The sequence below is a fragment of the Oncorhynchus mykiss genome, chromosome 4 (genome assembly GCF_057628025.1).
Source record: "Oncorhynchus mykiss isolate SJ-2025 chromosome 4, ASM5762802v1, whole genome shotgun sequence".
NCBI lineage: Eukaryota > Metazoa > Chordata > Actinopteri > Salmoniformes > Salmonidae > Oncorhynchus > Oncorhynchus mykiss.
This window is the reverse complement of record NC_143025.1, coordinates 6627598-6644079: the sequence shown is the minus strand read 5'-3', so window position 1 is coordinate 6644079 and position 16482 is coordinate 6627598. Positions and strand designations below refer to the sequence as shown.

At 43.8% G+C, this 16482-nt stretch overlaps 1 protein-coding gene across 2 annotated transcripts in view; it reads left to right on the top strand.

The window, feature by feature from the left end:
* Positions 1 to 16482, top strand: part of hps5 (HPS5 biogenesis of lysosomal organelles complex 2 subunit 2) — a 52369-nt gene that overhangs the window by 19776 nt on the left and 16111 nt on the right. For both annotated transcript variants that reach the window (XM_090230994.1, XM_090230995.1), the window contains exons 10-14: positions 2593 to 2751; positions 3266 to 3434; positions 4647 to 4764; positions 10926 to 11081; positions 11674 to 11742. In XM_090230994.1, coding sequence (XP_090087120.1) covers positions 2593 to 2751; positions 3266 to 3434; positions 4647 to 4764; positions 10926 to 11081; positions 11674 to 11742 — 671 coding nt within the window. The remainder of the gene's footprint in view (positions 1 to 2592; positions 2752 to 3265; positions 3435 to 4646; positions 4765 to 10925; positions 11082 to 11673; positions 11743 to 16482) is intronic.

Below are 16482 nucleotides of genomic sequence, written 5' to 3'. Positions count from 1 at the left end.
CACTCAACCAGTAGGTCACATGTCAGTACATACACACAACCAGTAGGTCACATGTCAGTTCATACACTCAACCAGTAGGTCACATGTCAGTTCATACACTCAACCAGTAGGTCACATGTCAGTTCATACACTCAACCAGTAGGTCACATGTCAGTACACTCAACCAGTAGGTCACATGTCAGTACACTCAACCAGTAGGTCACATGTCAGTACACACACTCAACCAGTAGGTCACATGTCAGTACATACACTCAACCAGTAGGTCACATGTCAGTACATACACACAACCAGTAGGTCACATGTCAGTTCATACACTCAACCAGTAGGTCACATGTCAGTACACTCAACCAGTAGGTCACATGTCAGTACACTCAACCAGTAGGTCACATGTCAGTACACTCAACCAGTAGGTCACATGTCAGTACACTCAACCAGTAGGTCACATGTCAGTACACTCAACCAGTCGGTCACATGTCAGTACACTCAACCAGTCGGTCACATGTCAGTACACACACTCAACCAGTAGGTCACATGTCAGTTCATACACTCAACCAGTAGGTCACATGTCAGTTCATACACTCAACCAGTAGGTCACATGTCAGTACACTCAACCAGTAGGTCACATGTCAGTACACTCAACCAGTAGGTCACATGTCAGTACACTCAACCAGTAGGTCACATGTCAGTACACTCAACCAGTCGGTCACATGTCAGTACACTCAACCAGTAGGTCACATGTCAGTACACTCAACCAGTCGGTCACATGTCAGTACACTCAACCAGTAGGTCACATGTCAGTACACTCAACCAGTCGGTCACATGTCAGTACACTCAACCAGTAGGTCACATGTCAGTACACTCAACCAGTCGGTCACATGTCAGTACACTCAACCAGTAGGTCACATGTCAGTACACTCAACCAGTCGGTCACATGTCAGTACACTCAACCAGTAGGTCACATGTCAGTACACTCAACCAGTAGGTCACATGTCAGTACACTCAACCAGTAGGTCACATGTCAGTACACTCAACCAGTAGGTCACATGTCAGTACACTCAACCAGTCGGTCACATGTCAGTACACTCAACCAGTAGGTCACATGTCAGTACACTCAACCAGTCGGTCACATGTCAGTACACTCAACCAGTCGGTCACATGTCAGTACACTCAACCAGTAGGTCACATGTCAGTACACTCAACCAGTAGGTCACATGTCAGTACACTCAACCAGTCGGTCACATGTCAGTACACTCAACCAGTAGGTCACATGTCAGTCTACACACACAACCAGTAGGTCACATGTCAGTACACTCAACCAGTAGGTCACATGTCAGTACACTCAACCAGTAGGTCACATGTCAGTACACTCAACCAGTAGGTCACATGTCAGTCTACACACACAACCAGTAGGTCACATGTCAGTACACACACACAACCAGTAGGTCACATGAGGGAGAGCCGTTGTGCCGTGAGGTGTTGCTTTATTTGTTGTTTGAAACCAGGTTTGCTGTTCACTTTATAAGATGGAAGGGAGTTCCGTGCACTCATGTCTCTGTATAATACTGTACTTTTCCTTGAATTTGTTCTGGACCTGGGAACTGTGAAAAGACCCCTGGTGGCATATCTGGTGGGGTACGTGTGTGTGTCAGAGCTGTGTGTAAGTTGACTATAGAAACTATTTGGATTTTCAACACATTAATGTTTCTTATAAAAACAAGAAGTGACGAAGTCAGTCTCTCCTCAACTCTTACCCAAGAGAGACTGGCATGAATAGTATTAATATCAGCTCTTTGATTACAATGAAGAGCAAAACGTGCAGCTCTGTTCTGGGCCAGCTGCAGCTTAGCTAGGTCTTTCTTTGCAGCACTTGACCACATGACTGGACAATAATTAAGATAAAACTAGAGCTAATTAAGATAAAACTAGAGCCTGCATGACTTGCTTTGTGGAGTGTGGTGTCAAAAAAGCAGAGCATCTCTTTATTACAGACAGACCTCTCCCCATCTCTTTATTACAGACAGACCTCTCCCCATCTCTTTATTACAGACAGACCTCTCCCCTTCTCTCTATTACAGACAGACCTCTCCCCATCTCTTTATTACAGACAGACCTCTCCCCTTCTCTCTATTACAGACAGACCTCTCCCCATCTCTATATTACAGACAGACCTCTCCCCATCTCTTTATTACAGACAGACCTCTCCCCATCTCTATATTACAGACAGACCTCTCCCCATCTCTTTATTACAGACAGACCTCTCCCCTTCTCTCTATTACAGACAGACCTCTCCCCATCTCTTTATTACAGACAGACCTCTCCCCATCTCTATATTACAGACAGACCTCTCCCCATCTCTATATTACAGACAGACCTCTCCCCATCTCTATATTACAGGACAGACCTCTCCCCGTCTTTACAACCATTGAATCTATATGTTTTGACCATGACAGTTTACAATCTAAGTTTACGCCAAGTAATTTAGTTTCCTCAACTTGTTCAACAGCCACACCATTCATTACCAGATTCAGCTGAGCTCTAGAACTTAGGGAATGATTTGAATATCCTCAGCGCTCATCTGTTTACCGTTCCCAGGCCAGGAAGTCGATTCCCATCGACCGACTGGATCACCTGAGGTCACAGCTCAGTGTGACCACCCACCTGGATCTGATTGGCCAGCTGGAGGAAGTGGTCGCCAAGCTGGAGCCTCTAGACTCCGCCTCCAGCAGTCGCAGGAGCAGCATCTCCTCTCATGTGAGTCTGCCTGGAGGTCCTGTTTGTCCCTATCAGGACCCAGTAGTTCTGAACTATTAAAGGTAGTTGAAGAGATGTTATATTGGTATCTCACGATTTACATTATGTTCAGTGTATCTTAATTTGTATAGTGTCTACATGAAGACATTTTTATAACCCATACACAACACAGCAGGGTAGCCTAGTGGTTAGAGAGTTGGACTAGTAACTGAAAGGTTGCAAGTTCAAATCCCCGAGCTGACAAGGTACAAATCTGTCGTTCTGCCCCTGAACAGGCAGTTAACCCACTGTTCCTAGGCCGTCATTGAAAATAAGAATTTGTTCTTAACTGACTTGCCTAGTTAAATAAAGGTAAAATAAAATAAATAAAACATGCAGGTCCTGTTTGTCCCTATCAGGACCCAGTAGTTCTGAACTATTAAAGCATGCATGCATAACAAGCAGTGCCTTTATGTCCTCCTTATGAATGTGTAATGAAGTCTTTGTTGGTACCCTCAATCTATTCTTTATTCAGGAGAGCTTCAACGTCCTGGACTGTGGCATCTACCGTGTCATTAGCCGGCGAGGCAGCCAATCAGACGAGGAGACCAGCTCCCTGGTCAGCCAATCGATGCTTGAGGAGGAGCGGCTGAAGGAGTTTAGCTTTGTTCAGGAGGAGGAGGAGCAGCAGGGGGCGGAGCATGGTAAGAGACTGGTGAAGGTTCTGTTGAATAACCCACCAATACCAGCCCTGAGGAAATTCTCTGACCAAACTGGGGGAGGGAGATAACAATGTTTTGTAGCATTACGGTGGCGCGATTTCATTTTGTACGGGGAAGTCAAATGTGAAAGAAACTACTGTATAATAAACCCCTAATAGCATTATGGATCAGACCCTTTTTTTTCAATGTCAGACTAAAATGACAAACCCAAACCCTAACTTCCGGTAGCTCAGAAAACTGACGCAAAGGAGATGCGTGTTCTAGATACTATTTGAAAGGAATCACTTTGAAGTTTGTGGAAATGTGTAATTAATGTAGGAGAATATAACACAATAGATCTGGTAAAAGATACAAACGCCTCCAGCAACACATAAAACATCACATAAAACTATGACAAATGCTTTCAACTAGTGGGATAATGGGCGAGGTGAGTGGTGTTGCCGTGTGATAAGCAGTGTCCACTTTGTCAAAGACAGGGGCGTTTTTAAATATGTTGCTTGTCCATTCCCAGCATGCCTCTCTCCATGGTGCTGTTGGAGAGGCTCGACGTAGCAGATATAAGCCTATGGTAGGAAGAATATAACACCATTTAGTTCTGGTAAAATATAATACAAACAAATTGAAACTGTAGAACCCAGTTCCGACCAAAAATGAATTTTATCAAACAAACTAAGCTATATTTTATCTCCGGATGACAAATCAGAGCAAGATTACTGAATTGTAAGTACATTATTTACCTTCAGAGAGGAATGTATCAAACCCAGTTGCCGTGATATAAGTGTCTTGTTGTTGTGCCCTCTCCTCAAACAATAGCATGGTCTTTTTTCTTACTGTAATAGCTACTGTAAATAGAACACTGGCAGTTAGATTTACAATAATTTAAGCTTTCTGTCCATAGAAGTCTTTCCTAGAAAGTTGGCTGTTGTTTACAACGTCATTCTAGTCACATGATCGGATATTGAACAACAACTGTCCCGGTTTAGGGACACCGATCCAGTAGTATCATCCTCTACACATTTACCACATCAGTTTTTTTTGGTGTTTACTGTCATCTTATTTATATTTTTTGGGCAGTGTTTTTTTTCTCCTTTTTTTTTCTCACTTTTTACAGCATCGTCTGCTTGCATTCTCTCATCCTCCCTCCCTCCCTCTCCTCTCATCCTCCATCTCTCCCTCCATCCCTTCTTCCTCCAGATCCCCAGAGCGGTGGTGGTTTGGAGGTTACTGAACCCAGCGGTAACCACCAGTTCCACCTCCCCCTGTCATTCCGCCCCAAACACTCCCGCATCGCCCTGCAGGCCGTCAGAGACAGGTGATACATCCATCTACAGAGCCTAAAGAATCCTCTGTGACGTGATACTTTTATCAGTCCAATGCTATGGTATATTCCTTTAACTTAGCCTTTAATTAACCACGATGAAAATCCTTAGAGGTTAAAAACCAACTTATGAATCACCTACTGATAGCCTACACGTTCTTGATTAGGTGACATGTATCATTCTTTGTGTGGAAATCTTGTGGTGGCTAGTAATGAACACAATATAGATATCTCGAGTTAGTCCTTTGTGAAAATAAGTTCTTTACTAACAGGTTGTATGTAGACTGAAAGAGAAGTGAAAGTCGTCATTTTTAAATAACTTTGCTTCAAGGTGAAACCAATGAAAATGCAGATGTTCACTCTGATAGGTGGAAAAGGGAAGTAACCCTAACAACCACATGAAATAACAGGTTTTTTTTCCCCAAGACTTACATTCATTGCCTTTCGTCTACAGATGCATTCGGTACGTTTCACTTCACAGACGATTCAATTCAGATTCCACATTATTACGCTGTTTGTATTGTGTTGAGCGTTACTCTGGTCTTAGTGTCTGTAGTGTTGACCGTTACTCTGGTCTTAGTGTCTTTAGTGTTGACCGTTACTCTTGTCTTAGTGTCTGTAGTGTTGACCGTTACTCTTGTCTTAGTGTCTTTAGTGTTGACCGTTACTCTTGTCTTAGTGTCTGTAGTGTTGACCGTTACTCTGGTCTTCGTGTCTGTAGTTACTCTGGTCTTAGTGTCTGTAGTGTTGACCGTTACTCTGGTCTTAGTGTCTGTAGTGTTGACCGTTACTCTTGTCTTAGTGTCTGTAGTGTTGACCGTTACTCTGGTCTTCGTGTCTGTAGTTACGACCGTTACTCTGGTCTTAGTGTCTGTAGTGTTGACCGTTACTCTGGTCTTAGTGTCTGTAGTGTTGACCGTTACTCTGGTGTTCGTGTCTGTAGTTACGACCGTTACTCTGGTCTTAGTGTCTGTAGTGTTGACCGTTACTCTGGTCTTAGTGTCTGTAGTTACGACCGTTACTCTGGTCTTAGTGTCTGTAGTGTTGACCGTTACTCTGGTCTTAGTGTCTGTAGTGTTGACCGTTACTCTGGTCTTAGTGTCTGTAGTGTTGACCGTTACTCTGGTCTTAGTGTCTGTAGTGTTGACCGTTACTCTGGTCTTAGTGTCTGTAGTGTTGACCGTTACTCTGGTGTTCGTGTCTGTAGTTACGACCGTTACTCTGGTCTTAGTGTCTGTAGTGTTGACCGTTACTCTGGTCTTAGTGTCTGTAGTTACGACCGTTACTCTGGTCTTAGTGTCTGTAGTGTTGACCGTTACTCTGGTCTTAGTGTCTGTAGTGTTGACCGTTACTCTGGTCTTAGTGTCTGTAGTGTTGACCGTTACTCTGGTCTTAGTGTCTGTAGTGTTGACCGTTACTCTGGTCTTAGTGTCTGTAGTGTTGACCGTTACTCTGGTCTTAGTGTCTAGTTACATGTGACTGAGGTGGTGTTGACCGTTACTCTGGTCTTATTGTCTGTAGTTACATGTGACTGAGGTGGTGTTGACCGTTACTCTGGTCTTCGTGTCTGTAGTGTTGACCGTTACGCTGGTCTTCGTGTCTGTAGTTACGACCGTTACTCTGGTCTTAGTGTCTGTAGTGTCGACCGTTACTCTGGTCTTAGTGTCTGTAGTGTTGACCGTTACTCTGGTCTTTGTGTCTGTAGTGTCGACCGTTACTCTGGTCTTAGTGTCTGTAGTGTTGACCGTTACTCTGGTCTTAGTGTCTGTAGTGTTGACCGTTACTCTGGTCTTAGTGTCTGTAGTGTCGACCGTTACTCTGGTCTTAGTGTCTGTAGTGTCGACCGTTACTCTGGTCTTAGTGTCTGTAGTGTTGACCGTTACTCTGGTCTTAGTGTCTGTAGTGTTGACCGTTACTCTGGTCTTAGTGTCTGTAGTGTTGACCGTTACTCTGGTCTTAGTGTCTGTAGTGTCGACCGTTACTCTGGTCTTAGTGTCTGTAGTGTTGACCGTTACTCTGGTCTTTGTGTCTGTAGTGTTGACCGTTACTCTGGTCTTAGTGTCTGTAGTTACATGTGACTGAGGTGGTGTTGACCGTTACTCTGGTCTTAGTGTATGTGGTGTTGACCGTTACTCTGGTCTTAGTGTCTGTAGTGTTGACCGTTACTCTGGTCTTATTGTCTGTAGTTACGACCGTTACTCTGGTCTTAGTGTCTGTAGTGTTGACCGTTACTCTGGTCTTATTGTCTGTAGTCACATGTGACTGAGGTGGTGTTGACCGTTACTCTGGTCTTAGTGTCTAGTGTTGACCGTTGCTCTGGTCTTAGTGTCTGTAGTGTTGACCGTTACTCTGGTCTTTGTGTCTGTAGTGTTGACCGTTACTCTGGTCTTATTGTCTGTAGTCACATGTGACTGAGGTGGTGTTGACCGTTACTCTGGTCTTAGTGTCTAGTGTTGACCGTTGCTCTGGTCTTAGTGTCTAGTGTTGACCGTTACTCTGGTCTTAGTGTCTGTAGTGTTGACCGTTACTCTGGTCTTATTGTCTGTAGTTACGACCGTTACTCTGGTCTTAGTGTCTGTAGTGTCGACCGTTACTCTGGTCTTAGTGTCTGTAGTGTTGACCGTTACTCTGGTCTTAGTGTCTGTAGTGTTGACCGTTACTCTGGTCTTATTGTCTGTAGTTACGACCGTTACTCTGGTCTTAGTGTCTGTAGTGTTGACCGTTACTCTGGTCTTATTGTCTGTAGTCACATGTGACTGAGGTGGTGTTGACCGTTACTCTGGTCTTAGTGTCTAGTGTTGACCGTTGCTCTGGTCTTAGTGTCTGTAGTGTTGACCGTTACTCTGGTCTTATTGTCTGTAGTCACATGTGACTGAGGTGGTGTTGACCGTTACTCTGGTCTTAGTGTCTAGTGTTGACCGTTGCTCTGGTCTTAGTGTCTGTAGTGTTGACCGTTACTCTGGTCTTAGTGTCTAGTGTTGACCGTTGCTCTGGTCTTAGTGTCTGTAGTGTTGACCGTTACTCTGGTCTTTGTGTCTGTAGTTACATGTGACTGAGGTGGTGTTGACCGTTACTCTGGTCTTAGTGTCTGTGGTGTTGACCGTTGCTCTGGTCTTAGTGTCTGTAGTGTTGACCGTTACTCTGGTCTTAGTGTCTAGTGTTGACAGTTACTCTGGTCTTAGTGTCTGTAGTTACGACCGTTACTCTGGTCTTAGTGTCTGTAGTGTTGACCGTTACTCTGGTCTTAGTGTCTAGTGTTGACAGTTACTCTGGTCTTAGTGTCTGTAGTGACGACCGTTACTCTGGTCTTATTGTCTGTAGTCACATGTGACTGAGGTGGTGTTGACCGTTACTCTGGTCTTAGTGTCTAGTGTTGACCGTTGCTCTGGTCTTAGTGTCTGTAGTGTTGACCGTTACTCTGGTCTTTGTGTCTGTAGTTACATGTGACTGAGGTGGTGTTGACCGTTACTCTGGTCTTAGTGTCTGTAGTGTTGACCGTTACTCTGGTCTTATTGTCTGTAGTCACATGTGACTGAGGTGGTGTTGACCGTTACTCTGGTCTTAGTGTCTAGTGTTGACCGTTGCTCTGGTCTTAGTGTCTGTAGTGTTGACCGTTACTCTGGTCTTAGTGTCTGTAGTTACGACCGTTACTCTGGTCTTAGTGTCTGTAGTGTTGACCGTTACTCTGGTCTTAGTGTCTGTGGTGTTGACCGTTACTCTGGTCTTAGTGTCTGTAGTGTTGACCGTTACTCTGGTCTTAGTGTCTGTAGTGTTGACCGTTACTCTGGTCTTAGTGTCTGTAGTTACGACCGTTACTCTGGTCTTAGTGTCTGTAGTGTTGACCGTTACTCTGGTCTTAGTGTCTGTAGTTACGACCGTTACTCTGGTCTTAGTGTCTGTGGTGTTGACCGTTACTCTGGTCTTAGTGTCTGTAGTGTTGACCGTTACTCTGGTCTTAGTGTCTGTAGTGTTGACCGTTACTCTGGTCTTAGTTACATGTGACTGATGTGGTGTTGACCGTTACTCTGGTCTTAGTGTCTGTAGTGTTGACCGTTACTCTGGTCTTAGTTACATGTGACCGATGTGGTGTTGACCGTTACTCTGGTCTTAGTGTCTGTAGTGTTGACCGTTACTCTGGTCTTAGTGTCTGTAGTGTTGACCGTTGCTCTGGTCTTAGTGTCTGTAGTGTTGACCATTACTCTGGTCTTAGTGTCTGTAGTTACATGTGACTGAGGTGGTGCTGACCGTTACTCTGGTCTTAGTTACATGTGACTGATGTGGTGTTGACCGTTACTCTGGTCTTAGTGTCTGTAGTGTTGACCGTTACTCTGGTCTTAGTGTCTGTAGTGTTGACCGTTACTCTGGTCTTAGTGTCTGTAGTGTTGACCGTTACTCTGGTCTTAGTGTCTGTAGTGTTGACCGTTACTCTGGTCTTAGTGTCTGTAGTTACATGTGACTGAGGTGGTGTTGACCATTACTCTGGTCTTAGTTACATGTGACTGAGGTGGTGTTGACCGTTACTCTGGTCTTAGTGTCTGTAGTTACATGTGACTGAGGTGGTGTTGACCGTTACTCTGGTCTTAGTTACATGTGACTGAGGTGGTGTTGACCGTTACTCTGGTCTTAGTTACATGTGACTGTGTCACTGACTGTACCAGGGTTTCTTTTTCTAAACAGTGTTGCCATGTCTTGTGGTCAGCTAATGTCAAGATGTTTTTATTTAACATTTATTTAACCAGGCAAGTCAGTTAAGAACAAATTCTTATTTATAATAGCGGCCTACCAAAAGGCAAAAGGCCTCCTGCGGGGACGAGGGCCCCGGGATACAAATGTAAAATATAGGACAAAACACACATCACAACAAGAGAGACAACACAACACTACATAGGAGACCTAAGATGACAACATAGCAAGTTAGCAACACAGCATGGTAGCAACACAACATGACACCAACATGGTAGCAACACAACATGACGACAACAACATGGTAGCAAAACAACATGACAACAACATGGTAGCAACACAACATGACAACAACATGATAGCAACACAACATGACAACAACATGGTAGCAACACAACATGACAACAACATGGTAGCAACACAACATGACAACAACATGGTAGCAACACAACATGACAACACAACATGGTAGCAACACAACATGACAACAACATGGTAGCAACACAACATGACAACAACATGATAGCAACACAACATGACAACAACATGGTAGCAACACAACATGACAACACAACATGGTAACAACACAACATGACAACAACATGGTAGCAACACAACATGACAACAACATGGTAGCAACACAACATGACAACATCATGGTAGCAACACAACATGACAACACAACATGGTAACAACACAACATGACAACAACATGGTAGCAACACAACATGACAAAAACATGGTAGCAACACAACATGACAAAAACATGGTAGCAACACAACATGACAACAACATGGTAGCAACACAACATGACAACAACATGGAAGCAACACATGACAACAACATGGTAGCAACACAACATGACAACATGGTAGCAACACAACATGACAACAACATGGTAGCAACACAACATGACAACAACATGGTAGCAACACAACATGACAACAACATGGAAGCAACACAACATGACAACAACATGGTAGCAACACAACATGACAACAACATGGTAGCAACACAACATGACAACAACATGGTAACAACAAAACATGACAACAACATGGTAGCAACACATGACAACAACATGGTAGTAACACAACATGACAACAGCATGTTAGCAACCCAACATGGTAGCAGCACAAAACATGGTACCTACATTATTGGGCACAAGACAACGGCACGAAGGGTAAGAAGGTAGAGACACCTTAAACTGTTGTATGGTTTTGTCTGTTTAATTCTTTACCTACTACCGATACTCTACTTATGATGTGTCCTGTAGGAAAGATAAAGAGCTATATATATATTTATTTTTTTCTAAAATGTTTACTGGGTCTATGTCATCAGCAACTCCATGCTCCGTAGATAAAGGAACTACTTTAGACCAGAGGACGGTGGCATTTCAGAGTGGGTGTCACAGCAGATTTTTCTACTACAGTCTAGATTCTAACTGTCCTGTGTGTGTTTTTTTTCCTCAGTGTCTCCAGTTTTGTGAAGAAGACTACTGAGAAGATCAACACTCTCCAGATGAACTCTGACCTCTGGCCACGTCCCCCTGACCCTAAGGACGGGAGTCAAGGACATGTGGAGGCCGTAGCTACCACTGTACCGTTCCCAGAGGACGGTGACCACGAGTGAGTTGAGATATTGGCTTGCTTTTTTTCTTCTTGTTCTGATCTATACTACTGATTCTATATACTATTGATTCTATATACTATTGATTCTATATACTATTGATTCTATATATGATTGATTCTATATACTATTGATTCTATATACTATTGATTCTATATACTACTGATTCTATATACTATTGATTCTATATACTATTGATTCTATATACTATTGATTCTATATACTATTGATTCTATATGCTATTGATTCTATATACTATTGATTCTATATACTACTGATTCTATATACTATTGATTCTATATACATACTATTGATTATATATACTAACTATTGATTATATATACTAACTATTGATTCTATATACTAACTATTGATTCTATATACTAACTATTGATTCTATATACTAACTATTGATTCTATATACTATTGATTCTATAGTCTATATCCTATAGTCTGTCTTGGACAGCTTTAGCGATGTCCGCGCAGTAGGAAGCTGTCGTAATTTACAAAGCAATGAAATGGATTTGATGCCAGACCAAATTATTGTCTCTTCCCCCCCCCTTATTTTCCCTTGTGTTGTGTTTTACCCAGGGAGTGTCTGGACCAAGGAAATGCAGAGACGGATCAACAGGACCTGATAACGGCTACAGAGAAAGGGATGTGAGTACAGAGCAACACTACAACCCTGTTTATTATACAAGACTGTACATGGTAACACTAGATACTAACCCCTCTAGGACATGGTAACACTAGATACATACCCCTCTAGGACATGGTAACACTATACCCCTCTAGGACATGGTAACACTAGATACATACCCCTCTAGGACATGGTAACACTATACCCCTCTAGGACATGGTAACACTAGATGCATACCCCTCTAGGACATGGTAACTCTAGATACATACCCCTCTAGGACATGGTAACACTATACCCCTCTAGGACATGGTAACACTAGATACATACCCCTCTAGGACATGGTAACACTAGATGCATACCCCTCTAGGACATGGTAACACTAGATACATACCCCTCTAGGGCATGGTAACCCTAGATACATACCCCTCTAGGACATGGTAACACTAGATGCATACCCCTCTAGGACATGGTAACACTAGATACATACCCCTCTAGGACATGGTAATACTATACCCCTCTAGGACATGGTAACACTAGATGCATACCCCTCTAGGACATGGTAACACTAGATACATACCCCTCTAGGACATGGTAACACTAGATACATACCCCTCTAGGACATGGTAACACTATACCCCTCTAGGACATGGTAACACTATACCCCTCTAGGACATGGTAACACTAGATACATACCCCTCTAGGACATGGTAACCCTAGATACATACCCCTCTAGGACATGGTAACCCTAGATACATACCCCTCTAGGTCATGGTAACCGTAGATACATACCCCTCTAGGACATGGTAACCCTAGATACATACCCCTCTAGGTCATGGTAACCCTATATACATACCCCTCTAGGACATGGTAACACTAGATACATACCCCTCTAGGACATGGTAACACTAGATACATACCCCTCTAGGACATGGTAACCCTAGATACATACCCCTCTAGGACATGGCAACCCTAGATACATACCCCTCTAGGACATGGCAACCCTAGATACATACCCCTCTAGGTAATGGTAACCCTAGATACATACCCCTCTAGGTCATGGTAACCCTAGATACATACCCCTCTTGGACATGGTAACCCTAGATACATACCCCTCTAGGTCATGGTAACACTAGATACATACCCCTCTAGGACATGGTAACCCTAGATACATACCCCTCTAGGACATGGTAACCCTAGATACATACCCCTCTAGGACATGGTAACCCTAGATACATACCCCTCTAGGACATGGTAACACTAGATACATACCCCTCTAGGACATCGTAACACTAGATACATACCCCTCTAGGACATGGTAACACTAGATACATACCCCTCTAGGTCATGGTAACACTAGATACATACCCCTCTAGGACATGGTAACACTAGATACATACCCCTCTAGGACATGGTAACCCTAGATACATACCCCTCTAGGACATGGTAACCCTAGATACATACCCCTCTAGGACATGGTAACCCTAGATACATACCCCTCTAGGACATGGTAACACTAGATACATACCCCTCTAGGACATGGTAACACTAGATACATACCCCTCTAGGACATGGTAACACTAGATACATACCCCTCTAGGACATGGTAACCCTATACCCCTCTAGGACATGGTAACACTATACCCCTCTAGGACATGGTAACACTAGATACATACCCCTCTAGGACATGGTAACACTAGATACATACCCCTCTAGAACATGGTAACACTAGATACATACCCCTCTAGGACATGGTAACCCTAGATACATACCCCTCTAGGACATGGTAACACTATACCCCTCTAGGACATGGTAACACTAGATGCATACCCCTCTAGGACATGGTAACACTAGATACATACCCCTCTAGGACATGGTAACACTAGATACATACCCCTCTAGGACATGGTAACCCTAGATACATACCCCTCTAGGACATGGTAACCCTAGATACATACCCCTCTAGGACATGGTAACCCTAGATACATACCCCTCTAGGACATGGTAACACTAGATACATACCCCTCTAGGACATGGTAACACTAGATACATACCCCTCTAGGACATGGTAACCCTAGATACATACCCCTCTAGGACATGGTAACACTAGATGCATACCCCTCTAGGACATGGTAACTCTAGATACATACCCCTCTAGGACATGGTAACACTATACCCCTCTAGGACATGGTAACACTAGATACATACCCCTCTAGGACATGGTAACCCTAGATACATACCCCTCTAGGACATGGTAACACTATACCCCTCTAGGACATGGTAACACTATACCCCTCTAGGACATGGTAACACTAGATACATACCCCTCTAGGACATGGTAACACTAGATACATACCCCTCTAGGACATGGTAACCCTAGATACATACCCCTCTAGGACATGGTAACCCTAGATACATACCCCTCTAGGACATGGTAACCCTAGATACATACCCCTCTAGGACATGGTAACACTAGATACATACCCCTCTAGGACATGGTAACACTAGATACATACCCCTCTAGGACATGGTAACCCTAGATACATACCCCTCTAGGACATGGTAACACTAGATGCATACCCCTCTAGGACATGGTAACACTAGATACATACCCCTCTAGGACATGGTAACTCTAGATACATACCCCTCTAGGACATGGTAACACTATACCCCTCTAGGACATGGTAACACTAGATACATACCCCTCTAGGACATGGTAACCCTAGATACATACCCCTCTAGGACATGGTAACACTATACCCCTCTAGGACATGGTAACACTATACCCCTCTAGGACATGGTAACACTAGATACATACCCCTCTAGGACATGGTAACACTAGATGCATACCCCTCTAGGACATGGTAACTCTAGATACATACCCCTCTAGGACATGGTAACCCTAGATACATACCCCTCTAGGACATGGTAACCCTAGATACATACCCCTCTAGGACATGGTAACCCTAGATACATACCCCTCTAGGACATGGTAACACTAGATACATACCCCTCTAGGACATGGTAACCCTAGATACATACCCCTCTAGGACATGGTAACACTAGATACATACCCCTCTAGGACATGGTAACACTGGATACATACCCCTCTAGGACATGGTAACCCTATACCCCTCTAGGACATGGTAACACTAGATACATACCCCTCTAGGACATGGTAACACTAGATACATACCCCTCTAGGACATGGTAACACTAGATACATACCCGTCTAGGACATGGTAACCCTAGATACATACCCCTCTAGGACATGGTAACACTAGATACATACCCCTCTAGGACATGGTAACCCTAGATACATACCCCTCTAGGACATGGTAACACTAGATACATACCCCTCTAGGACATGGTAACACTATACCCCTCTAGGACATGGTAACCCTAGATACATACCCCTCTAGGACATGGTAACACTAGATACATACCCCTCTAGGACATGGTAACACTAGATACATACCCCTCTAGGACATGGTAACCCTAGATACATACCCCTCTAGGACATGGTAACACTATACCCCTCTAGGACATGGTAACCCTAGATACATACCCCTCTAGGACATGGTAACCCTAGATACATACCCCTCTAGGACATGGTAACACTAGATACATACCCCTCTAGGACATGGTAACCCTAGATACATACCCCTCTAGGACATGGTAACACTAGATACATACCCCTCTAGGACATGGTAACCCTAGATACATACCCCTCTAGGACATGGTAACACTAGATACATACCCCTCTAGGACATGGTAACACTAGATACATACCCCTCTAGGACATGGTAACCCTAGATACATACCCCTCTAGGACATGGTAACACTAGATGCATACCCCTCTAGGACATGGTAACACTAGATACATACCCCTCTAGGACATGGTAACTCTAGATACATACCCCTCTAGGACATGGTAACACTATACCCCTCTAGGACATGGTAACACTAGATACATACCCCTCTAGGACATGGTAACCCTAGATACATACCCCTCTAGGACATGGTAACACTATACCCCTCTAGGACATGGTAACACTATACCCCTCTAGGACATGGTAACACTAGATACATACCCCTCTAGGACATGGTAACACTAGATGCATACCCCTCTAGGACATGGTAACTCTAGATACATACCCCTCTAGGACATGGTAACCCTAGATACATACCCCTCTAGGACATGGTAACCCTAGATACATACCCCTCTAGGACATGGTAACCCTAGATACATACCCCTCTAGGACATGGTAACACTAGATACATACCCCTCTAGGACATGGTAACCCTAGATACATACCCCTCTAGGACATGGTAACACTAGATACATACCCCTCTAGGACATGGTAACACTAGATACATACCCCTCTAGGACATGGTAACCCTAGATACATACCCCTCTAGGACATGGTAACCCTAGATACATACCCCTCTAGGACATGGTAACCCTAGATACATACCCCTCTAGGACATGGTAACACTAGATACATACCCCTCTAGGACATGGTAACACTAGATACATACCCCTCTAGGACATGGTAACCCTAGATACATACCCCTCTAGGACATGGTAACACTAGATGCATACCCCTCTAGGACATGGTAACTCTAGATACATACCCCTCTAGGACATGGTAACACTATACCCCTCTAGGACATGGTAACACTAGATACATACCCCTCTAGGACATGGTAACCCTAGATACATACCCCTCTAGGACATGGTAACACTATACCCCTCTAGG